This window comes from Balaenoptera physalus (assembly GCF_965194825.1).
Source record: "Balaenoptera physalus genome assembly, chromosome: 15".
Classification (NCBI taxonomy): Eukaryota; Metazoa; Chordata; class Mammalia; order Artiodactyla; family Balaenopteridae; genus Balaenoptera; species Balaenoptera physalus.
Window position 1 is genome coordinate 37,261,221 of NC_138894.1, and position 25,251 is coordinate 37,286,471.

General features: G+C 41.2%; 2 protein-coding genes across 4 annotated transcripts in view; both read left to right on the plus strand.

The window, feature by feature from the left end:
* The window catches only part of PAIP2B (poly(A) binding protein interacting protein 2B), a 51,185-nt gene that overhangs the window by 12,479 nt on the left and 13,455 nt on the right, over positions 1-25,251 (plus strand). The window lies entirely within an intron of this gene.
* LOC309643497 (nuclear pore-associated protein 1-like) lies at positions 16,389-17,827 on the plus strand (the record flags this gene model as incomplete). The annotated part of the gene is made up of 3 exons (XM_082426216.1): positions 16,389-16,403; positions 16,813-17,124; positions 17,186-17,827. 3 exons carry the CDS (start codon positions 16,389-16,391, stop codon positions 17,825-17,827), a joined length of 969 nt encoding a protein of 322 aa, XP_082282342.1.

Below are 25,251 nucleotides of genomic sequence, written 5' to 3' on the forward strand. Positions count from 1 at the left end.
GTTATTCTATTCTCATCTTTTTCCCCTGGTATTTGGGTAGATTACTTGCTTCCTCTGTGTAACTTAATTGTCCCATGGTACCCTCTCTTTCCCTTAGAGCAGGGGTCCCCAACCCCCGGGCGGCAGACTGGTACCGGTCCGCGGCCTGTTAGGAACCGGGCCGCACAGCAGGACGTGAGCAGAGGGTGAGCGAGCAAAGCTTCATCTGCCGCTCCCCATTTGCTCGCATTACAGCCTGAACCATCCCCCCCACCACACCCCCCAGTCCGTGAAAAAATTGTCTTCCACGAAACCCTGGTGCCAAAAAGGTTGGGGACCACTGCCTTAGAGGTTCTGGATAAGCTTGCTTCAAATATTTTCCCAATTCATGATCTGCTTCTGTTCCATTCTTGCAACTTAAACATCAAATCCTGCCTCATCAATGATTTCCACACCCAAAATCCACAAGCTCCTAAGCCTTATATGGGCCTAGTAGTTTTACCAAAATTTGAATGTCTTAGGGTAGAGTCCACATTACACAGTATGAGGCCTTTCACTACCTGAAATGTATCACTCTTATTTTTTTCATCTTTACTTTGTTCCAGTACTGTGCTCCCACTAACCAGGGAAACCTTTCCCTTTCTCCCATGAAACAGTTCTGCTCTTACCCTGGCCCCTCAAGGACTCACCTTCTACCCCAAATTAATTTTCAAGGAGTTTCTGCCACCCTGAATGGTACCTTTCCTAAAAAGACTTCCAGTGAATACAGTTTTCTCTACCTCATTACACATGTATTTAGACTACTTAGCTCCTTTTTCCCCACTTTGCTGTGGAAGACAATTCTTTTCTCTAGAAATATATCAAATAAAATGAGCATGTGATCCTTTTTGGTGACTTTTGTTGAGATCCGTGGTATGGATTTCTTCCAGTTTACATAATCCTCTATGGCAAGATTTTATACCTAGCCTGCAGCTAGGTATAAAGAGAAGAGAAGAGAATGTTGTAGCCACCTGGTGTTATTAAATACTCAAATAGTAAATAAGAACATGTAAAGTATTTTTGAAGAATAGAATTAGGATTTTTTTTCCCCTCAAGGGTAATTTAACCTGTCAAAAACAGATTCCTGAGTGATATTGTCACTGGCTGTGGGGAATAATTGTTGATACTCAGTGAAGAATGCTCAGCCCAAATCCAGGCCCCTGAAGGCATGGACTTCCCTTCCTAGGAAATGAGATTTAGAATACAGCATTCTAGAAATGGCAGTTTGTCAACAAATTATTTATTGAAGACCTAGTGGGCACATAAAAGCATACTAGAAAGTGTAAAAGACTTGATTCTTGCCCTCGAGAAATGTCTAAGGTTGTAAATAGACTGTTCCCAAAACAAATAACAAGTAATGCTCACTCGAATGTAGGTATAATCAAATGTGAAATGGTGATGCAGGTGGGGTAAACCTTAGGCAGAGATTGTATTTAGGTTTCTATAGTGGCATTTCTTTTTTTTAATTAAAAAAATTTTTTTAAATATTTATTTATTTATTTGGTTGCATTGGGTCTTAGTTGCAGCAGGCGAGCTCTTTAGTTGTGGCTCAAGGTGTCCTTAGTTGTGGCTCGCTGGCTCCTTTGTTGCAGCATGCATGTAGGATCTAGTTCCCGGAGCAGGGATTGAACCCGGGCCCCCTGCATTGGGAGCGTGGAGTCTTAACCGCTGTGCCACCAGGGAAGTCCCATGGCATTTCTAATACTATTACGCCTTTAAAAAAAAAGCTAAACTGTCCTCAGATCGGTCTAAGACATTTAAAAGCCTTTGTTATTCAGAAAAGTTACACATATTTCATATGTAATAATTTGCCCATAGGAATGTTTTGATTAATGTTATCTGCCAAAGATTCAGTTTGCAATATTTTCTCTGTTAATAGTATATAATATCTTGTTGGAGCTGTATATGGAGAAGTCAAGGTCCCTATGATAACCACCACTTGATGTTATTCTGGGAGGACAATTGATGGACTTTACCTGGGGAAGTAGAACTTGCCACTGACTGTAGTCAGGTGTTGATTTTACCTTTGAAAGTGCCTTTAAATGCTTTATGGAGAAAATTTTATGTCTGTTTTGTACATTTCCAGTAGTATAATAGTAATATCACAGAATATTCTAGGCATTGTTTCTAAAAGTTTGTGAGTTGTTAGAATAAAAATGTAATGAATAGATAAATAAGGCAATTAGTTAATTAGGGAAATGCTTAGTAGTTAAGACTTCTCAGAGCAGTTAATTTACTTGGCCATGGATTCTTTTTTTTGGCCATGCCCGTGCGGCATGTGGGATCTTAGTTCCCTGACCAGGGATCAAACCTGTGCCCCCTGCAGTGGAAGCACAGAGCCCTAACCACCGGAAACCACCGTTTTGTTTTGTTTTTTAATTTTTTGCAAAGGTCATTCACAAGACTGATGTTTTGTAAAACACCAGTTTGCAAACTACTGTACTGATGTAAGAATTAGGGAAATCGGGATTTGTACTATTCCACGTAGTGTTTGCCACTGTATTAGAGGAATTGTTCTTAGTCTTTAGTCTTTCTGTATATCAGAATCACCTATAGCAGTTAATAGGCAAAAATACAAATTTTGGGCCTTGGCTCAGGCCTAACAAGTCACATTGCTTAACAAGCGTATTAACATTATATTTGCAAGCCCTTTTCTTGCATCCAATGAAAGGATGGAACATTTGTGTATTGAGGTCAATATGGGAAAGCTTAGCAGAGTGATTACTTCCTTGTTTTCTGTTAAAGGCAATGCAGCTTCTCCGAGAACAAATGAAGTGGAAACAGAGGGGATAAGGTCATTCTAATTCGAGACTGACCTAGAACTTGTTTTTAAAATCTCCAATATACATATCCTACCTGTTCTCCCTATACTTCCCCCACCCCCCAAAAAAAGTTGAGCTACTCATTCGCCTCCTTTGCACCTTGATCTTCCACCAAATGATGGAGAAAATTCGTTGGGTTTATTTACTTAGTAAAAGAAGACTTTGTAAAACAAGGAGACAGATAAATTACTTTAGTGCAAAATATAACATGGCATATGAAACTATGTTCTACATTGTGGAAAGAAAATCAAAATGGAGTCGATATTTCTAAGAGAGGTCTTTAAAATGGAGCTGGGAGGCCATTAGTGAAGTGTCATCTCAGCCTGGATGGAATCTGACCTTTTGACCTGATGAAGTCATCCAGAACATCTGCCAGAAACTCAGGATACTTATCTGACCTTTGCCCTAAAATAACTAACAGTCTATCTACTTACCGGACCCCTACCCTGAAACAACTTGTGCCTTAAGGACAAATATTTTCTGGTTCGTGTCAGAGTCAGTCACAGTTCTCACCAGGCAACTTTTTTTCCAAAGTGAAGCCTATAATATTCTTTTATTAATCTACAGGTAACAAATGTAATGCAGACATCGATCTTATTGGAAGAGTAGAGAAATCTCTGGAGCCAATAGAAGAGAACTGGGCTTTCCATTAAGTAGCAGTAACAGGGTAATTTAGCAGCAATCACCATTAAAGGCAAACATGTATGCATAATTATGGAGGTGAGCTGTTAAATAGTAAAATCGGGACTTATTAATTACAATCAAATAAAAGTTAACACTGATTACTTACGATATACAAGGCACTGTTCTGAACACTTTATTTTTTTAAATTGAGGTGTAGTTGACTTACAATATATTAGTTTCAGGTATACAACATAGTGAATCAAAATTTTAATAGATTATACTCTATTTAAAGTTATTATAAAAGAGTTGCTATATTCCCTGTGTTGCAAAATATATTCTTGTAGCTTATTTATTTTATGCAATTTTATACATAGTGGTTTGTACCTCTTAATCCTCTACCCCTGTCTTGCCCCTACGTCCTTCCCTCTCCCTAGTGGTAACCACTAGTTTCTTCTCTATATCTGTGAGTCTGTTTCTACTTTGTTGTAGTCATTTGTTTTATTTTTTAAATTCCACATATATAAGTAATAACATACAGTATTCATCTTTCTCTGTCTGATTTATTTCACTAAGCATAATGCCCTCCAGCTCCATCCATGTTGTTGCAAATGGCAAAATTTCATTCTTTTTTTATGGCTGAATAGTATTCCATTATATATATCCATTATATGCAGATCCAAAAAAATATTTCTACAATTTATGTTAAAGAGTGTTCTGCCAGGACTTCCCTGGAGGTCCAGTTGTTAAGGCTCCGCGTTTCCATCGCAGGAGGCATGGGTTCGATCCCTGGTCGGGGAACTAATCCCACAGCCATGTGGCGCAGCCAAAAAAACAAAACAAAAACCAACAGCAACAACAAAGAGTGTTCTGCCTATGTTTCCTCCTAGTAGTCTTATGGTTTCTGGTCTTACATATAGGTCTTTAATCCATTTTGAGTTTATTTTTGTATATGGTGTGAGAAAATGTCCTAATTTCATTCTTTTACAGGTAGCTGTACAATTTTCCCAGCACCACTTATTGAAGAGACTGTCTTTTCCCCATTGTATATTCATGTCTCCTTTGTCATAGATTAATTGACTATAAGTGTGTGGGTTTATTTTTGGGCTCTCCATTCTGTTCCATTGATCTATGTGTCTGTTTTTGTGCCTGTATCATACTGTTTTGATTACTGTGGCTTTGTAGTATAGTCTGAATTTATTATTTATTGATTCTGTGAAAAATGCTCTTGGTATTTTCATAGGGATTGCATTGAATCCGTAGATTGCCTTGGGTGATATGGTCATTTTAACAATATTAATTCTTCCGATCTGTGAACATGGAATGTGTTTCCATCTGTTTGTGTCATCTTTAACTTCTTTCACTGGTGTCTTATAGTTTTCCAAGTACAAGCCTTTTACCTCTTTAGTTAGATTTATTCATAGGTATTTTATTCTTTTGGAAGCAACTGTAAATGAGATTGCTTCCTTAATTTCTCTTTCTGATAGTTTGTTGTTAGTGTATGGAAATGCACCAGATTTCTGTATATTAATTTTGTATTCTCCAACTTTACCAAATTCATTGATGAGCTCTGGTAGTTTTTTGGTGACATCTTTAGGATTTTTTTATGTATAGTATCATGTCATCTGCAAATAGTGACAGTTTTACTTCTTCCTTTTCAGTTTGGATTCCTTTTATCTAATTGCTATGGCTAGAACTTCCAACACTATGTTGAGTAAAAGTGGCAAGAGTGGGCATCCCTGTCTTGTTCCTGATCTTAGAGGAAATACTTTCAGCTTTTCACCATTGAATATGATGTTAGCTGTGGGCTTATTATGTGTGGCCTTTATTATGTTGAGGTATGTTCCCTCTATGCCCACTTTGTGGAGAGTTTTTATTAAACATGGATGTTGAATTTTGTCAGAAGCTTTTTCTGCATCTAGTGAGATGATCAGGTGATTTTTATTCTTCAATTTATTAATTAATATGGTGTACCACATTGATTGATTTGCAGATATTGAACCATCCTTTTTTTTTTTATGTCTGAAACATTTATATTAACATATTTCCATACAAATAACCCAATGAAAGTTTAGTATTAGTTGTTTTGTTTGTTTGTTTGTTTATACTGCAGGTTCTTATTAGGCATCAGTTTTATACACATCAGTGTATACATGTCAATCCCAATCGCCCAATTCAGCACACCACCATCCCCACCCCACCGCAGTTTTCCCCCCTTGGTGTCCATATGTCCATTCTCTACATCTGTGTCTCAACTTCTGCCTTGCAAACCGGCTCATCTGTACCATTTTTCTAGGTTCCACATACATGCATTAATATACGATATTTGTTTTTCTCTTTCTGACTTACTTCACTCTGTATGACAGTCTCTAGATCCATCCACTTCTCAACAAATGACTCAGTTTCGTTCCTTTTTATGGCTGAGTAATATTCCATTGTATATATGTACCACAACTTCTTTATCCATTCATCTGTTGATGGGCATTTAGGTTGCTTCCATGACCTGGCTATTGTAAATAGTGCTGCAATGAACATTCAGGTGCATGTGTCTTTTTGAATTACGGTTTTCTCTGGGTATATGCCCAGTAGTGGGATTGCTGGGTCATATGGTAATTCTATTTTTAGTTTTTTAAGGAACCTCCATATTGTTCTCCATAGTGGCTGTATCAATTTACATTCCCACCAACAGTGCAAGAGGGTTCCCTTTTCTCCACACCCTCTCCAGCATTTGTTGTTTGTAGATTTTCTGATGATGCCCATTCTAACAGGAGTGAGGTGATACCTCATTGTAGTTTTGTTTTGCATTTCTCTAATAATTAGTGATGTTGAGCATCTTTTCATGTGCTTCGTGGCCATCTGTATGTCTTCTTTGGAGAAATGTCTATTTAGGTCTTCTGCCCATTTTTGGATTGGGGTGTTTGTTTCTTTAATATTGAGCTGAATGAGCTGTTTATATATTTTGGAGATTAATCCTTTGTCCGTTGATTCGTTTGCAAATATTTTCTCCCATTCTGAGGGTTGTCTTTTCGTCTTGTTTATGGTTTCCTTTGCTGTGCAAAAGCTTTGAAGTTTCATTAGGTCCCATTTGTTTATTTTTGTTTTTATTTCCATTACTCTAGGAGGTGGATCAAAAAAGATCTTGCTGTGATTTATGTCAAAGAGTGTTCTTCCTATGTTTTCGTCTAAGAGTTTTATAGTGTCCAGTCTTATATTTAGGTCTCTAATCCATTTTGAGTTTATTTTTATGTATGGTGTTAGGGAGTATTCTAATTTCATTCTTTTACATGTAGCTGTCCAGTTTTCCCAGCACCACTTACTGAAGAGACTGTCTTTTCTCCATTGTATATCTTTGCCTCCTTTGTCATAGATTAGTTGACCATAGGTGCGTGGGTTAATGTCTGGGCTTTCTATCTTGTTCCATTGATCTATGTTTCTGTTTTTGTGCCAGTACCATATTGTCTTGATTACTGTAGCTTTGTAGTATAGTCTGAAGTCAGGGAGTCTGATTCCTCCAGCTCCGTTTTTTTCCCTCAAGACTGCTTTGGCTATTCGGGGTCTTTTGTGTCTCCATACAAATTTTAAGATGATTTGTTCTAGCTCCGTAAAAAATGCCATTGGTAATTTGATAGGGATTGCATTGAATCTGTAGATTGCTTTGGGTAGTATAGTCATTTTCACAATGTTGATTCTTCCAATCCAAGAACATGGTATATCTCTCCATCTGTTGGTATCATCTTTAATTTCTTTCATCAGTGTCTTATAGTTTTCTGCATACAGGTCTTTTGTCTCCCTAGGTAGGTTTATTCCTAGGTATTTTATTCTTTTTGTTGCAATGGTAAATGGGAGTGTTTCCATAATTTCTCTTTCAGATTTTTCATCATTAGTGTATAGGAATACAAGAGATTTCTGTGCATTAATTTTGTATCCTGCAACTTTACCATATTCATTAATTAGCTCTAGCAGTTTTCTGGTGGCAGTTTTAGGATTCTCTATGTATAGTATCATGTCATCCGCAAACAGTGACAGTTTTACTTCTTCTCTTCCAATTTGTATTCCTTTTATTTCTTTTTCTTCTCAGATTGCCGTGGCTAGGACTTCCAGAACTATGTTGAATAATAGTGGTGAGAGTGGACGTCCTTGTCTCGTTCCTGATCTTAGAGGAAATGCTTTCAGTTTTTCACCATTGAGAATGATGTTTGCTGTGGGTTTGTCATATATGGCCTTTATTATGTTGAGGTAGGTTCCCTCTATGCCCACTTTCTGGAGAGTTTTTATGATAAATGGGTGTTGAATTTTGTCAAAAGCTTTTTCTGCATCTATTGAGATGATCATATGGTTTTTCTTCTTCAATTTGTTAATATGGTGTATCACATTGATTGATTTGCGTATATTGAAGAATCCTTGCATCCCTGGGATAAATCCCACCTGATCGTGGTGTATGATCCTTTTAATGTGTTGTTGGATTCTGTTTGCTAGTATTTTGTTGAGGATTTTTGCATCTATGTTCATCAGAGATCTTGGCCTGTAATTTTCTTTTTTTGTAGTGTCTTTGTCTGGTTTTGGTATCAGGGTGATGGTGGCCTCATAGAATGAGTTTGGGAGTGTTCCTTCCTCTGCAATTTTTTGGAAGAGTTTTAGAAGGATAGGTGTTAGCTCTTCTCTAAATGTTTGATAGAATTCACCTGTGAAGCCATCTGGTCCTGGACTTTTGTTTGTTGGAAGATTTTTAATCACAGTTTCAATTTCATTACTTGTGATTGGTCTGTTCATATTTTCTGTTTCTTCCTGGTTCGGGCTTGGAAGGTTATACCTTTCTAAGAATTTATCCATTTCTTCCAGGTTGTCCATTTTATTGGCATAAAGTTGCTTGTAGTAGTCTCTTAGGATGCTTTGTATTTCTGCTGTGTCTGTTGTAACTTCTCCTTTTTCCTTTCTGATTTTATTGATTTGAGTCCTCTCCCTCTTTTTCTTGATGAGTCTGGCTAATGGCTTATCAATTTTGTTTATCTTCTCAAAGAACCAGCTTTTAGTTTTATTGATCTTTGCTATTGTTTTCTTTGTTTCTATTTCATTTATTTCTGCTCTGATTGTTATGATTTCTTTCCTTCTGCTAACTTTGGGTTTTGTTTGTTCTTCTTTCTCTAGTTTCTTTAGGTGTAAGGTTAGATTGTTTACTTGAGATTTTTCTTGTTTCTTTAGGTAGGCTTGTATAGCTATAAACTTCCGTCTTAGAACTGCTTTTGCTGCATCCCATAGGTTTTGGGTCGTCGTGTTTTCATTGTCATTTGTCTCTAGGTATTTTTTGATTTCTTCAGTGATCTCTTGGTTATTTAGTAACGTATTGTTTAGCCTCCATGTGTTTGTCTTTTTTACGTTTTTTTCCCTGTAATTCATTTCTAATCTCATAGCGCTGTGGTCAGAAAAGATGCTTGATATGATTTCAATTTTCTTAAATTTACTGAGGCTTGATTTGTGCCCCAAGATGTGATCTATCCTGGAGAATGTTCCGTGCGCACTTGAGAAGAACGTGTAATCTGCTGTTTTTGGATGGAATGTCCTATATATATCAATTAAATCTATCTGGTCTATTGTGTCATTTAAAGCTTCTGTTTCGTAATTTATTTTCATTTTGGATGATCTGTCCATTGGTGTAAGTGAGGTGTTAAAGTCCCCCACTATGATTGTGTTACTGTCAATTTCCTCTTTTATAGCTGTTAGCAGTTGCCTTATGTATTGAGGTGCTCCTATGTTGGGTGCATATATATTTATAATTGTTATATCTTCTTCTTGGATTGATCCCTTGATCATCATGTAGTGTCCTTCCTTGTCTCTTGTAACATTCTTTATTTTAAAGTCTATTTTATCTGATATGAGTATCGCTACTCCAGCTTTCTTTTGATTTCCATTTGCATGGAATATCTTTTTCCATCCCCTCACTTTCAGTCTGTATGTGTCCCTAGGTCTAAAGTGGGATAGATCCCACTTGATCATGGTGTATGATCCCTTTAATGTATTGTTGGATTCAGTTTGCTAATATTTTATTGAGGATTTTTGCCTCTATGTTTATCAGTGGTATTGGCCTGTAATTTTATTTTTTTGTGGTATCTTTGTTGGTTTCTTGGTATTAGGATGATGCTGGTTCATAGAATGAGTTTGGAAGCATTTCTTCCTCTGCAATTTTTTGGAATAGTTTGAGAAGGAAAGGTGTTAACTCTTCTCTAAATGTGTGGTAGAATTCACCTGTGAAGTCATCTAGTCCTGGACTTTTGTTTCTTGGGAGTCTTTTTGTTACTGATTTAATTTCAGTACTGGTAATTAGTCTGTTCATGTTTTCCATTTCTTCCTTGTTCAGTCTTGGGAGATTGTATATCTCTAGGAATTTGTCCATTTCTTCTAGGTTGACCATTTTATTTGCATGCAGTTGCTTGTGGTAATCTCTTATGGTCCTTTATATTTCTGTGGTGTTGGTAGTAACTTCTCCTTTTTCATTTCTGATTTTATTTACTTGGGCCCTCTTTTTTTCTTGATAAGTCTGGCTAAAGGTTTATCGATTTTATTTATCTTTTCAAAGAACCAGTTCTTAGTTTCCTTGATCTTTTCTTTTTTTTCTTTTTCTTTTTTTTTTTGTCTCTATTTCATTTATTTCTACTCTGATCTTTATGATGTCTTTCCTTCTACTAACTTTGGGTTTTGTTCTTCTTTTTCCTTTAGTGTAAGTTTAGGTTGTTTATTTGAGATTTTTTTCTTATTTTCTGAGGTTGGCTTATATCACTATAAACTTACGTGTTCATGCTGCATCCTATAGATTTTGGATCATTGTGTTCTTGTTTTCATTTGTCTCCAGGTATTTTTAAAATTTCTTCTTTGATTTCTTCAGTGATCCATTGGTTGTTTAGTAGCATATTATTTATCTTCCACATGTTTGTGTTTTTGCAGTTTTTTTCTTGTAGTTGACTTTCTGGTCTCATAGCGTTGTGGTTGGAAAAATGCTTGATATAATTTCAATTTTCTTGATATTACTGAGGCTTGTTTCGTGGCTTAGCATGTGATCTATCCTGGAGGATGTTCCCTGTGCACTTGAAAAGAATGTGTATTCTGCTGCTTTTGGATGGAATGTTCTATGTATATCTATTAATATGTCCATTTGATCTAATGTGTCATTTATGGCCAATGTTTCCTTTTTGGTTTTCTCTCTGGGTGATCTGTCCATTGATGTAACTGGGGTGGTAAAGTCCCCTACTCTTATTGCATTACTGTTGATTTCTCCCTTTATGTCTGTTAATATTTGCTTTATGTATTTAGGTGCTCCTATGTTGGGTGCATATATATTTATATTTGTTATATCTTCTTCTTGGATTGATCCCTTGATCACTGTGTAATATCCTTCTTTGTCTCTTGTTACAGTCTTTGTTTTATAGTCTATTTTGTCTGATATAAGTATTGCTACCCCAGCTTTCTTATTTCCATTTGCGTGAAATACCTTTTTCCATCCCTTTCCTGTCAGTCTTTGTGCCTCTTTAGATGTGAAGTGAGTCTCTTGTAGGCAGCATAAATAAAGGTCTTGTTTTTGTATCCATTCAGCCACTCTGTGTCTTTTGATTGGCACCTGTAGTCCCTTTACATTTAAAGTAATTATTGATAGATATGTATTCATTGTCATTTTGTTAACTGCTTTTGTAGTTCTTTTTTGTTCCTGTATTCTTTTGTTTTCTTCCCTTGTGATTTGATGACGATCTTTAGTGTTACATTTGGAGTCTTTCTCTTTCTTGTGTGTGTATCTATTATAGGTTTTTGGGTTGTGGTTACAATGATAGGTTTTGGGGTTGTGGTTACAATGAGGTTTATCTATAGCAATATATATTTATTTTACGTTGTTGATCTCTTAATTTCAAATGCATTTTAACAACTCTCCATTTTTACTCCCTTCCCCTCACAATTACTGTTTTTGTCATCATATTTTACATCTTTTTGTTTTGTGAATCCTTTAACTGCTTATTGCAGATATAGATACTTTTACTACTTTTGTTTTTTAATCTTCCTACTAGCTCTGTATGTGGTTAATTTACTACCTTTACTGTATATTTAACTTTACCAGTGAGCTTTTTCCTTTCATGATTTTTATGTTTCTAGTTGTCTTTTCTTTTTTGCTTAGAGAACTCCCTTTAACATCTCTTGTAAAGCTGGTTTGGTGGTGCTGAAATCTTTTAGCTTTTGCTTCTCTGTGAAACTTTTGATCTCTCCATCAAATGAAAGCCTTGCCAGGTGGCGTATTCTTGGGTGTAGGTTTTTCCCTTTCATCACTTTAAATATATTGTGCCACTCCTTTCTGGCCTGTAGAGTTTCTGCTGAAAAGTCAGCTGACATCCTTATGGGAGTTCCCTTGTATGTAACTCATTGCTTTTCCCTTGCTGCTTTTATTTTTTTTAATTTATTTTATTTATTTATTTATTTATTTATTTATTTTTGGGTGCCTTGGGTCTTTGTTGCTGCGCACAGGCTTTTCTCTGGTTGCAGTGAGTGGGGACTACTGTTCGTTGTGGTGTGTGGGCTTCTCATTGTGGTGGCTTCTCTTATTGCAGAGCACAGGCTCTAGGCACGTGGGCTTCAGTAGTTGTGTTACGTGGGCTCAGTAGTTGTGACACATGGACTTAGTTGCTCCGTGGCATGCGGGACCTTCCGAGACCAGGGCTTGAACCCGTGTCCCCTGCATTGGCAGGCGGATTCTTAACCACTGTGCCACCAGGGAAGCCCTCCCTTGCTGCTTTTAATATTCTCTCTTTATCTTCAATTTTTGCCATTTTAATTACAATGTGTCTTGGTGTGGCCGTCTTTGGATTGATCCAGTTTGGAACTGTCTGTTTCCTGGAGCTGGATGTCTGTTTCTTTTTCCAGGTTAGGGAAGTTTTCAGCTATTATGCCTTCAAATATGTTTTCTGACCCTCTCACAAGGCAACTTTTAACAATCTCATGCCTTTTTGTGTTTATGAGCCCCTGACTCTTTCTTTTCCTTGGAATACTCTTTCGGGGTTTGCCAAATCTGTGACTCCTGAAATGCAATTTTTAAGTCCCAAATGAACGCTTTTCTTATTTGCAGCCTCCTGCATTATTTCTTTGTTGACAACATGTATTTAAAAGGCTTTACAAGATTATTTCCTGTATTGCTTATGTAGCTTTAAAATGTGTGTGTATGTTTATACGTATACACACACACACACATACATGACTGTGAAAAATTAGAAGAGGAAACAAAAATAAAGTCCCAAAGTTAGAGTTTGGTAGGTTTATCCAGCAACTGTTTGGACAGGGAGACTTATACTTCTGCCATCAGGGAAGTGAAAATCTCCTGCCATGGAGTTAGAATGTTTCGTGGAGTAAGGCTTTGTAATGGATAAACTCTCTCTCCCAATGCTCTTCCTTCAGCTCTGACTTTATGCTCACCCTGCAACTGTCTATTACTAATTAAGAATCCCAGGCATTTAGATTTTGACTCATGGGAATGAATTAGCTATTCAAAAGAATAAACAAGTAAAGTTGAAATAGCAACAAATCAAATAACAAAAAACATTTTTATAGATTTTTAAACCTTACATTTTCATGTTCATTATCTAATTTAATCCTCAGATCAACTCCATGAGATAGTTATTATTTTCCCATTAGAAATTACCACATATTAAATCCTTAGTGATTGCTCAAGAAAAGCTGAAATCTTGAGTGTTACATCTATTAATGCCGAGGTTGGGTTTTTTTCCATGGGAACATTGGATGCTAAAATCCACAGGGATTTTCAGCTCAAGATGGTAGACTAGGAAACATATTTACTTTCTGTTCCTCCTAAAACCATATTTAAATAAAAGTGTAGAAATACCAAAATTAATAAACCAATAAAAGCCAAGAGATTGTGGAAGTCATCAACCACGGAAAGATTTCAACACATTTCAAGAAGGCAAACAATGAAATGGAGGAGCAATGAATAAAATAATAAAGAAAAGACTACCCTAAGTAGGGTCTGCACAAAGCCAGTCAGCTTTTGCTGAGCTCTGGTTATAGTAAAGGGCAGAGGAAAGAAGAGGGGCTGAAAACAAGGAGACAAAAGTCATTTTAGGAAAAAAAGTTCATTTAATGAGCTCCAGGGAGCACTCAGCCTGCTGCCATACTAACTCATGAATTACAAGGGATTGCTGGTAAGCAAGACAAGAAAACAGGGAACAAACAAAACAAAAATCAAGAGATTGTTTCTTACTGAACTCTTCTCAAATGAGATCAAGAAATTATGGTTAAATGCCACAGCTGTAAATCATTTCTGCTCCTGGCGAGGTTAGAAAGGGCTTATAGTATTTACCTCTTTTTTTCAGACAGAATTTAGGTCTGAGCAAAACGTTTTGTGTCCTCCAATCTCAAAGATTATTGGGGATGGAAGTCCAGATTTGCTTTGACATACCATTAAAAGAATCTCATGAGCAGAGGGTCAAACTAATTTTGTAATATATGAATTATGCCCAGTGTTAATTTAAATAGATTTTAAACTAAAATATATAAATAAATTTTTACTGATCTATATGATTCTGGGTTCTAAAACTTCTACATGTCACATGCCTGATACATAACACACAATGTCAGCCGCAGGAGAGAGAAAACACTCCAATGAAGCAAGCCAAAGAAACAAGATTCAAACAAGGTAAAGTGATGTGCAGACCAGGATTTTTCAGTTCTTTCCTGTCATGCTGAAGCTTCCAGCTCCTGAATAACAACACGTTTCCCTTGTCCTAGACACCCAAGAGTATGTCTCCTCTCTTGGGCATAAGAATCTCTAGAGTTACATATGTGTAGTAAAGAGTGGACCCAGCTGGCATACTCACAATGACCAAATTGTGTTGATTGTAGTTTAAACCAATACATCGCTCTACGATGAAGTTGCAATAAACGATATATTTGCTTTCTAGACGTGAATGAGATGCCTTACTGGATATACTCCAGGAAGGCCAGAAAAACTGGCTTCTAATCCATATGGAGTAATTCACTGGTGAATTTCTTTCAGGATAGCCCATGATTTATCTAGAATATAATCTTTACATATCTGGATCCTTCAAACTAGACCAAAGGGAAAATCTGGGCTGCAAGCCTCAATTAGAAATGTGGGATGTTGCTTCCTTCTAGACAAAACAAATGAATATTCTTTTCATACCGCCATTTTCAAATATACCTTGGAAAAGCCTTGTCATTTAAAGTATTTTACAGTTGTCATACACTTAGATTGGTAAGAAAGGACTCATAAGACAGTATAAGTAAAGCAAATGACTGTACTAAACCCAGAAAATTGTTGAAAGAAAAGTGGTTAGCATGTTCTAATTGGGATTCTAAATATAACTCATATTTCCTGTTGGCTTAGAGTATTTGTTGCAAAGAATGAAGTGCGGTGATAATGATTATCCTACTTGGTCATACTGGGCCAGCTTCATTCTCTTCACAGATTCATATATGACTCAAGCATCTGCCTATTAATTTACCCCAGTTGCCAATATTTTAAATTGCCATGAGCCAAATATCTCTTCTGTACAGTTGATCCATTTATTTAAATGGCTGCCTTTTAATTTCCATCTTTCTTTTCTTGCTGCTACCCATCTTTATATGTAGTCATTAGAAAACAAAATGTGGCCACAGTTTTTGCTGGAAAGATTTCATGTTAAAAGTGAACATTTTGAAAGCTTTTTTGATTGGTGAAAGAAATGAGTTTGGAATAATGCCACCAGAGACTGAGTGGGAATTGCCCCTTTCAGAGGTGCCATTCTTAGGAGCTAAAAATTAGGTGTTTAAAAGTTTATCTTGAGGAAATAACATGTAATATAGTTTGAAATAAAGGTATAATAACCTTATGAAGAAGAGCATTATAACTGATACCGTTGTGAAGGGGGTGAAATTGTTAAATGAATGACTTTGATAAAGCTTTCATGCACAAAATGTATTCACTAGGTTTCTACATAGTGATCTGCTTTTACTTTGTAATTCGTCCTTAAAAGACTTAAAAAAAAAAATAAAGTCCATCCTTACACTTAGGTTTATATAGGTCAATCTTCTTTTTTAATTTTTAATTTTTTTTGTAATTTCCATGTTACTGCCTACTGGTAACTGTATGTTATGCATTCAGACATCTCTACTATGTAAGCATTAAATAATTGCTCTTTTCATCAAAAAAAAAAAAAAAAAAAAAAAAGGTGGGATGGTGTTATGCTGACAACTGGTGGTCCCTGACCTGTATCTTCTGAGACTAGAACCCAGTGAGGTGGATGACCAGTTCATGAGTTGAACAAAAGAAGACCTCCTACAGGGCAGTGTATGTGTTCATTACAGGTATGGCACTTAGGGCTAAGTACCATAAGGACTACAAGAAAAAAAAAAGAAGTAACAGATGAAGCATATATGATAAGGAGGCACCACAGTCCAGAGCACGAGCTCTGGAGTCACACAGGCTTGGTTCAAATCCTGGCTAAGCCACTACCATCTGTATACGCTGAAGAACAGTCGAAGGTTTAAATGTTTTACCAAATTTCGAAAAAGAAGTGAAGAAAGAACCTATCTGCCAGGAAGGGACATCGTGGGGTGCAGCATCCAGTCAGGTCAAGGCTCTGTATCCCCTGCTCAGAAACCTTCGCCGCCTGGCTCATGGTGATGCTGGCAGCTGAGCAGCCCTGGAGAAGGCGCTCCTGTCTCCAGGCCTCGCGAAGCTGGGGGGGTCCCCAGAGGAGGTGGACCACACCCTGGCAAGATCTGGGCGGCTCCTGCACTCAGCTCTGAACAGGCTCTGGCCTCTGGGCCCCGTTGGGGGGAAGGGCTGGCCGATACATACCCAGGCGCTGAGGGGCCTGCAGAGCCGGTGCCCAGGCAGGGTGAGCTCTGGAGGAGAAGGCTTCCACAGTCCTGAACAGTCTCCGCATGGTGGCCCATCCGGTACCAAACACCTGCCACCCACAGCGAGAAGTCCCAGCCGCTAGGAAGTCCAGAAGGGGTTGGGCTCTGGGGCCCCGCCCTTTGCCCTTGGGCTGGGTTTCTCCACAGGCTGGGCTTGCGTGCGCCCCTACTACACCCCCCGCACCGCCCGCCCTTTCTCTGTGACAGGTAAAATGGACATGTCACAAGGGCCAGGCTGAGCCTTCCAGCGTCCAGTACGTGCTAGACCTCAAGAGAAGTTAGAAGCTAGGGAGAAACTCTCCCAGTTTCACACTCTATTCTCGGATTGCTTGGCGCACAACCGCTTCTACATGGGCAGTTTACTTTGTAAATTTCGTACCTGGCTCCACCGCCGCTGGCCCCGCTGCGGGCCCTGGTGGGCTGTCACCCGCTGGTTTTGCCCTCCCAGGAGGCTGCCATATCTGACCGGGACCGCCCCGCTGCTCCAGCGCCTGCCTTCTGCCCTGGTCGCAGGCTGTCCCACCAGGACCGAGTGCCTTTATCGTCTGGCTTTTACATCGCGCCAAAAAGGCAGTATCCCATCCAGCAGGCCAGGTACTCCCATCTGGGGATGATTCCCCTGGTGAACTGGAGGGACTCGCCCAAGAAGCCCGTGCTGTCTGCTCGTGATTCCATCAGGTTCGGCCACTCAGCCATCAAGATTCCTCCACTGGGGCGCAAATTTACCCTCCTGCATTCACCACCTGAGCAGGTAGTCAAGGTTAGGAAGCCATCCAGATGGTTAGGTACCATCCAGTCACCTCCCACTTCCTTGCCCAAAGGAGAGTGAGGTGAAGGTCCAAGAAGAGCCCCAAAGAGGCATGGCAAAGATGGAGGATCACACAGAGACCGAAGGAGAGGACGATCGGAAGAGGGGCCACCGTAGCAATGGGGATACACCATTGACATCTAGGCCCCAGGAGACCAGTGGAGTCCTCACTTCCCTCGAGTGCGATCCTGAGCCTCTGCACCTCCTTCCCGAGCACCCAGAAGACAACTGGAGTGAGAACGCCCAGAAGTCTCCAGTGAGCTCCTCCTCAGAAAGCCATGTCATCTGCTCAGATGGAGATCCTGGAGATGTCCTGCCTCCTTGGAAGCCTGAATCCCATGCCATGGTGTTCTCTGCCCCAACCACATGCTGCTCCCTGCTGCTGCAGAGGCCAACAAAAGAAGTGCTGGGTGAAGACCGCCGGCCCAACCCACCGGGCTCACTGATGTCTGGGAAGGAGCTGCAGCGTGAAAAATCTTCAGACATCCCATCAAGAAGGTCCCCTTCTCTGGTGTCTACCAGCAGTAGGCCCTGCAAGCGGAAGATTCCCCTGCCGCTTTTTCTGCTGCCGCTGGGGCTGAGGTCACCCCCGCCAGGGCTGAGGTCGCCCCTGCCACTGACAAGGGATCGAGGTGAGTGGCCCCCTCCTCCTTAGCTTCCGTGCTTAGCTCTTGCCAAAAACCCAGGCACCTTGGAGAAGAACGTTGAGTGTCAGTGGAACAAGATCCTGAATAATATAAGGAAGGTCCAGCCACCGTCCCATGAAGAGGAACCCCCAACACCCATTTTTGTAGATTCTACCCCTCCTTTACTACTTACCTACTCCTCTCCCAGTCCATACCATCAATCCCCCTGGTTTTTTTTGTTTGTTTGTTTTGTTTTTATTTTTGGCTGTGTTGGGTCTTCGTTTCTGTGCGAGGGCCTTCTCTAGTTGCGGCAAGCGGGGGCCACTCTTCATCGCGGTGTGCGGGCCTCTCACTATCGCGGCCTCTCTTGTTGCAGAGCACAGGCTCCAGACGTGCAGGCTCAGCAGTTGTGGCTCACGGGCCTAGTTGCTCCGCGGCATGTGGGATCTTCCCAGACCAGGGCTCGAACCCGTGTCCCCTGCATTGGCAGGCAGACTCTCAACCACTGTGGCATCAGGGAAGCCCAATCCCCCTGTTTTAACTGGGCAGCCCATGACTTCTATGGCAATCCCTTCCACCATGGTCACGGCATCTGGAAGTTTGACCTTCCAGCGTACTGTAGATCCTGATGTCACTGACATGGACACTACTGCCCCTTCCCAAGCTGTCATTTTTAGGTCTCCCCCAGGTTTCAGGGTGGAGCAGAGGCACCCTGCAGGGGTACCAGTGTCCATCACCTCACCTGTGCCGATGGTTCCCTGCGCCACCTCAATTTTTAACCATCCCTTTGGCCCCCAAACCAACCCTCAGCCCATATTTGGGACCTCTTACGGGCAGCAGAGAGCCTCTCTCCCTGGTGCTCCTGTTTTCCCCAGCCCCCCGTTTACGGCTTTGGCTCCTGTTTTCCCCAGCCCACTTATGGCTTCGGCCGTTATCGGTGCTTCAGCAGGCAGCACCTCTGACACCGAAGCTATGGACACCACACCTCCTTCTTAGGCTGTCATTTTCCAGTCTGCCCCTGTCTCCAGGGAGAACCAATACCCATTTCACACGGCTGTTCCTATTGCGGAGAACACACCACCCAGTGGTAGCAATGCCTCAGCCCATGCCTCGACTCATTTACCTGCAACGTCGGCCAACAGACCAACACTTCAAGCTTCTCTTGGACCCAGGTCTCCCATCTCAGGCCACATTTGGGGCCAATGATGGGCAGAGGCCTAACGATTATTTTCTGTTGGGAAACCCAGTAGCCCTAGCACAAGATAAAGTCCTAACCTCTCCTGCAGCCTAGCCACCGCGAGTCAGCATCATGCAGTCAGCTTTGCCAGCTTCCCTATTCGCCACTATCAGCAACACGCAGCCGGCCTTTGGCGACAACCCAGGCATTCTCCCCAGGGCTGTATCCATTACTACTGGCTTTGGAGTTGCCACCAGCATGCCCAGTACTGGGGACAGTAGCTCGCTCTTTGCCGACACCACGCTGGGCCTACTGTTCATGGGACCTGCATCCCCTACAGCTGGTGGGAGCCTTGGGGTCGGTGTGTCAGCCCCAGGCCTCACTCATTCAGAGGCATCCAGACCACTTAACTTTGGGGCAGGACTAAGTGGGGCACCCAGCAGCGCTTCTGTTCCTACTTCGGGCCAGACAACCTGCCATCTACCTGACCACGGCAAGGCTGCTGCAGTAGGAGGGGCAGGCACCATCCCAGCATTTGGGAGCATACCTGATTCCACCTTAAATCCAAATACCTGGGGCCTACGTGGGCTGAATACTGGTGGTATGGTGATGGCAGGGGATAATACCATCCCCACGACTGGAGGCCACTTTCCTTCACTGCACCCAGGGCCCATCTGGATGTAGAAAATCTATATTTAAAAGCTCCATCACCAAGGAGAAGAAATCTGTGTCAAGGGACGTGTCAGTTTCCACCTTCCATCAGAGCACACCACATCTGTTGGAGTTGCAAGTGTGGGTACCACCCGTGGGTTTCAACACACTTCTAGTTCTACCTTATTTCCAAACAGAAGGGGCCCACCTGCCCACAATCCAGATGGTGGTCATATAGGAGGGAAGAACATCATGCCCATGATTGGAGGACCTGGTATTCCCGCTTACAGCTGGGGCCCACCTGGCCAATACACAGGTGGTACGGATGGAGGGAACAACATCTCACAGGTGCTGGGAGGCCCTGTGTCAATAACTGCCATCAGACTTGGAACCCATCTGTGCAGAGAATGGGGTGGGCGATGGGGGACAGCACCACACCTGCTGTGACTGGATACACTTCTGGTGCCACAGTCATACAAAGCACCTGGGGCCCCCCCAGCCAAAACCCAGGTGGTGCCATGGGGGCTAACACCATCCATATTTAGAGAGGAACCTCTACTCTCAGGAAGAACACTGGGGCCCCCAAGTCAGGGCACCTCTCTGACTTAGACGAGCCAGCATTGTGTTTGGAGGCCTTGGTCAGGGCAGCTGTGCCTGTGCTCACAGGAGTCTGGCAGCCGCATAACCTGCCCAGGGCTTCGTAGGAGCCACCAGCGAATTCCTTTCTTCTATGAAGAAACTCAACAAATGAAGAGCAGATCTTATTCTGCAAACTGTGTGTAACCACGAATGGACTTTGCCTCACTGGAAAGCGGCTCAGCCCCTTGAAGTGAAACGTAACCTCCTCTCTTCCTACAGCAAGCCAGAGGACCACACCTCAGGGGTGTGCAAGAGTGTGTGTGTGTGTGTGTGTGTGTGTGTGTGTGTGTGTGTGTGTGTGTGTGTGTGTGCTGGAGGGTGAGGAGCATATGAGCCCACTTCAGAACTACACCAGACTTGAGAAGTTCCAGTTAGGAGAATGGAAGAGAGCTGGCTGTATCATCCCCTGTGCCATCCCTGGCTTGACTGTTAACTTGGCCACCCAAGCTCCTGGCCAGTTTTCCCTAGACTTGGAACTGGCAGGATGCCCACTGCTGTTTTCAGATGCTTCCTCTCCCCCTATGCATTTGCCCCAATGGGCCCTTCTCTTTCCCAGCTTTATGTACATATATATATGTCAATAAAATCTTGTTCGTGTTAATCTGCTTCTGTTTATGTGTCTTTACTCACTGACTCAGCTGTAGAGGAAGAACTGACATATGTGAGTGGTGATGTGGGAGCAAGACTTAAGACACCAAAATTTTGTGTCCCAGTGACTGGGATGTGGAATTAGGCACACATTATGGCTGCACGTGCTGACTCCTGAAATCTGTTTTGAGTGTAAGGAGTGACAATCAGGAGGAACTAAGGTCCAGAGGAGGGAGAGATGGGGTGGCTCACCCTGGCTTCTCTAGATGTGTCTCTGTCCCCTCACCACTCCAGCCACACTGGAGGCTAGAGAATCCCTGATGTGTGATAAGGAACCACACTTTATGATTTTAGTTTTTGAAAATGTTTAAATGTCTTTCGGGGCATCTTTTTATTCAATTGAGACTTAAGCCAGTCATCTTCATACATTCCCACTCCACCCAGAGAGGATGGATTTGGCATCCAGGTTCATGTGTCTGGAGCAACAAAGGAAGAGTTCATACCTGCTCTGTAATTATTGAAAATTTAAGTTTACCTCAAATTTACCATGCTGCCTAAAATAGCAGAAAAGATCCTCTTTAATAACTGGCTTGGCTCTGAGCTAAACCGCTGAAATATCAAATCACAAGAGTTATAATTGTGCCCAGTTCTGGCTGACCCTAGAGTTCTGCTGGGCCTCCACTAGGTTTAATAATGGCAAAATTCCTGAGTCTGTGCAGCCTATCTTCCAGTTGGAGGGGAGAACAGAAACCCATGTACATTATCTGGTAGGTTCGCCAGGAATAAATGCTATGGAAATTAAGCAGTATATGGTGAGTTGAGATTGTGGGCAGAGAGAAGCAAGGCTTTCAGCTTAAACGGTAGACAGGATAAGTCTTACTGGGAAGGTGGAATTTGAACAGTCTAGAGCGAGGCAGATGAGTCAGACATCTGAGGGAAAAGCATTCCAGATCATGGGAATAACCTCTGCAAGGCCCAGAGGAAAGACGCCAGTGTCCTCAGGGAAGAGTTAGTAAATAATGTGGCTGGAATAGAGTCAGCAAGTGGGAGGGAGGGAAGGAGGAAAGGAGGACAGAGAAGATGTGTGTTGAATTCCCTGCATCACCATTTATTGATTGTGTGATCACAGTTAATTCAACCTTCAAGTGTTTCAGTGAACTCAGTGTTTTTTCTATGGCCTATTTACCTCTCAAGAGTTTTGGAAGGATAAAATAATGTAGGGACGTATCCCTTCCTACCTTCCGATGGCCTACACTATCAGTTATTCCTTCTTTCTCCTTTATTTGTAGCCTCTCTGTCTCTACTAGACTCTTCCTGTGAACATTTAAACATTTTCTAGACTGTCCAGTCTTTAAAGTTTCCAGGGACCTCTCACCCCTCCAGTTCCTGTTCATTCCTATTCCTTTCCTTGGCAGCTGGCCTCCTTGGGAGAGTATCTAATACTTCCTGTCACTGCAATTCATACCTCATCCATTTGACTTTCTCCCTCATTTCTCTTTATGGATACTGCTTTCATTAAGGTCATCAGAGACCTCCATGGTCCTAAATTCTGTGGACACTCTTCAGCCTTCCTTTTGACCTTGCATCAGCTTTCCTTTTGACCTTGCATCAGCCTTCAACACACCTGCCTTACTGGGTGTGTCAGTCCCCTGTGTCTACTGTAACAGATTACCACAAACTGGTGGCTTAAAACAACATAAATTTATTCTCTTGCAGTTCTGGAGGCCAGAAGTCAAAAACCAAGGTGTTGGGAGGGCTGGACTCTCTCTCTGGAGGCTGTCGGAGAGAATCTATTCTTTGCCTCTTCAACTTCTGGTGCCTATAGGCATTCCTTGGCTTGTGGCCACATCATTCCAATCTCTGCCTCCTTGGTCACACTGCCACCTTCTCTCTGTCTCAAATCTCCCTCTGCTTTTCTCTTATAAGGACACATCATTGGATTTAGGGCCCACTGGGATAGTCGAGAATGATCTACTTATCTCAAGGTCCTTAATGTAGTTGCATCCGCAAAGACCCCTATTCTAAACAATGTAGCCTTCACAGGTTCTAGGGATTAGGGTCTGAACATATCTTTTTGGGAGCTACCATTCAACTCACTACACTGGGGTTCTGTCCTCCCTTGATTTCTGTGATGGCACACTCTTCTGGTTTCCTTCTCTGTCTCCTTTTCTATATTATCTCCTCCTATAACTGACTTTTTAAAATGTTCACACTTGTCAGGCCTGGGTCTTGGACCCTCTTCTCATCTCACTTTGCCCTTTTTCTCTAGGCAATATCTTCTAGTCCCATGACTTCTGTTACCATTTATAAACAGCTAGTCCAAATTTCTATATTTAGCCATACCTCACCTACTGATGCATATAAACAACCTACTTATGTCACCATTTGAGTGTTTCAGAGGCATTACACATTTAATGTGTCCAAAATAGAACTCATCACCCTTTATACCTCGACTCCCCATCACCACCCAAGAAAAATTTGCCCTTCCCACAGAGTTCCTTAGCTCAGTGAGTAACATTACCACCCACCCAGTTGCTTGTGCCAAAGTTATCCTTGATATTTCCTCACCCTGTCTCCCCACATCCAGTTCCTCACCAGAACAACCTAAAATAGTTTTGGAATCTACCTACTCTCTTCTTACTGCCATAATCTTAGTCCAAGTAGCTACCTCTTTTTTTTTTTTTCCTTCATCTGGATTAGTGCATTAGCTGCCTTACCGGTCTCCCATTATCCACTCTCAGTCTCTCCAATCCATTTTCCATGTGGCAGCCTGAGTGATCTCAAAATATGAATTGAGTCATGTCACTCTGCTACTGAGAACACTTTTTAATGTCTTTCATTGATTTTAGGATGATATCTAAAATCCTTCATGTGGCCTCTGATGTCCTGCATGATCTGGCCCCATCTGCCTCTGCAACCTCATTTCCCTTCCTTGGCAATTCTCCCTCTGGTTCTCCTTTGACCTTCCAACTATATACATACCTACCTTCTTGTAGTTCCTGAAAGTTCCCTCCTGCCTCTGAGTCTTTGCACATGCTTTATCCTCTCCTCCCTATTGCTAGCTAACTTAAGTTCTTCAGGTATCAGTCTAAATGTTGCTTGTTCAGGGAAACCTTTCCTAACCATCCCCCACTCCTGGACTAGATTGGGTCTTCCTGTTGTCTTCTCATACTCCCTTTTACTTCTCCTTTTAATTTAATAGTAATTATTCTTAATTATTTGCTTGTCTCTCTCCTGAGAGAATATAAATACCACCAGGGAAAGGACTGTGTACCCTGTCAAAGCAGCAGTCAAGCACAGTGCCGGGGTAGATAGGCACACAGATATTAGTGAGTGAGTGCATCTAATTACCTGAGTTGCTAAGATGTAACTGGGAAAAGACAAAACCTGAATCTAGTGGCAGCATGTTTGAAGTAAAATAAAATGTAAAATTGTTGTCCATAGTGTTTAATTTTTATTAACCAGTATTAACCAGACTGAATGAAGTTAACAAAACTGTAGGAAACAGAATAGTAGAGACTAGTTTTTATATCAGCTACTCAATTGACTTTTTCCCAGTAATTGAGTCAAAAGTTCCAAGTGTTCTTGACAGTCAGACTGTTATCCTGGGCACGATCTAGGTTTATAGCTTCTGAAAAAATCTCATTTAGGTTAAAAAAAATAGTCAGTTTTTGGTGTGAACGTGTTGTATCTGAAAGTTGTGGTTCTTCAAAGTGTTGAACTGATGAAGTATGTATTCTAGAAATATCCTAGATACATTAAAAGCCCTGACGTTCTTTGTGGCTGAGACCCAAGGCCTCTGTTTCAAGCCAAATATCTTAAACACAAACCTTTGACCATGGTAAAGTGCTAAATCAAATGCTTGGCAGGAGCTTAGCACTCCTGTTTTGACTATGAACAGGACTACATGCTTTCCCATCTTCAGCCAAATGACAATCGTTATTTTCCATTTTCAGCATGTTTGCCGTGTCTGTAAGAGGGAAAGTGAGATAGAGGGGGAAGAAGTTTCAAATAGTTCTTAGATTTCATAATGCAGTATAGACACAGACCAGACACCAACTCCTTTATGTACTGCTGAGGTCTAATTCTTGAAGAACTTCTCAAGTAATGACCTACTTCAGACTGCACATTTGACTTCTTGATAAGTGGAAAGATGTGGCAACTGGTGGTCTATGTGGCAGAGATAGTTGTCAGTGTTTATTGAATACCTGTGTTAGTTATTTATTATTATATAACAACTTACCCCAAAGATTAGCAGGTTAAAACAACAAACATTTATTATCTCACAGTTCCTGTGGGTCAGGAATCTGGGAACAGCTTAGCTGGGTGCCTCTATCTCCGAGTCTCTCATGAAGTTACAGTCAAGCTGTCAACTGGAATGGCTGTCTCATCTGAGGG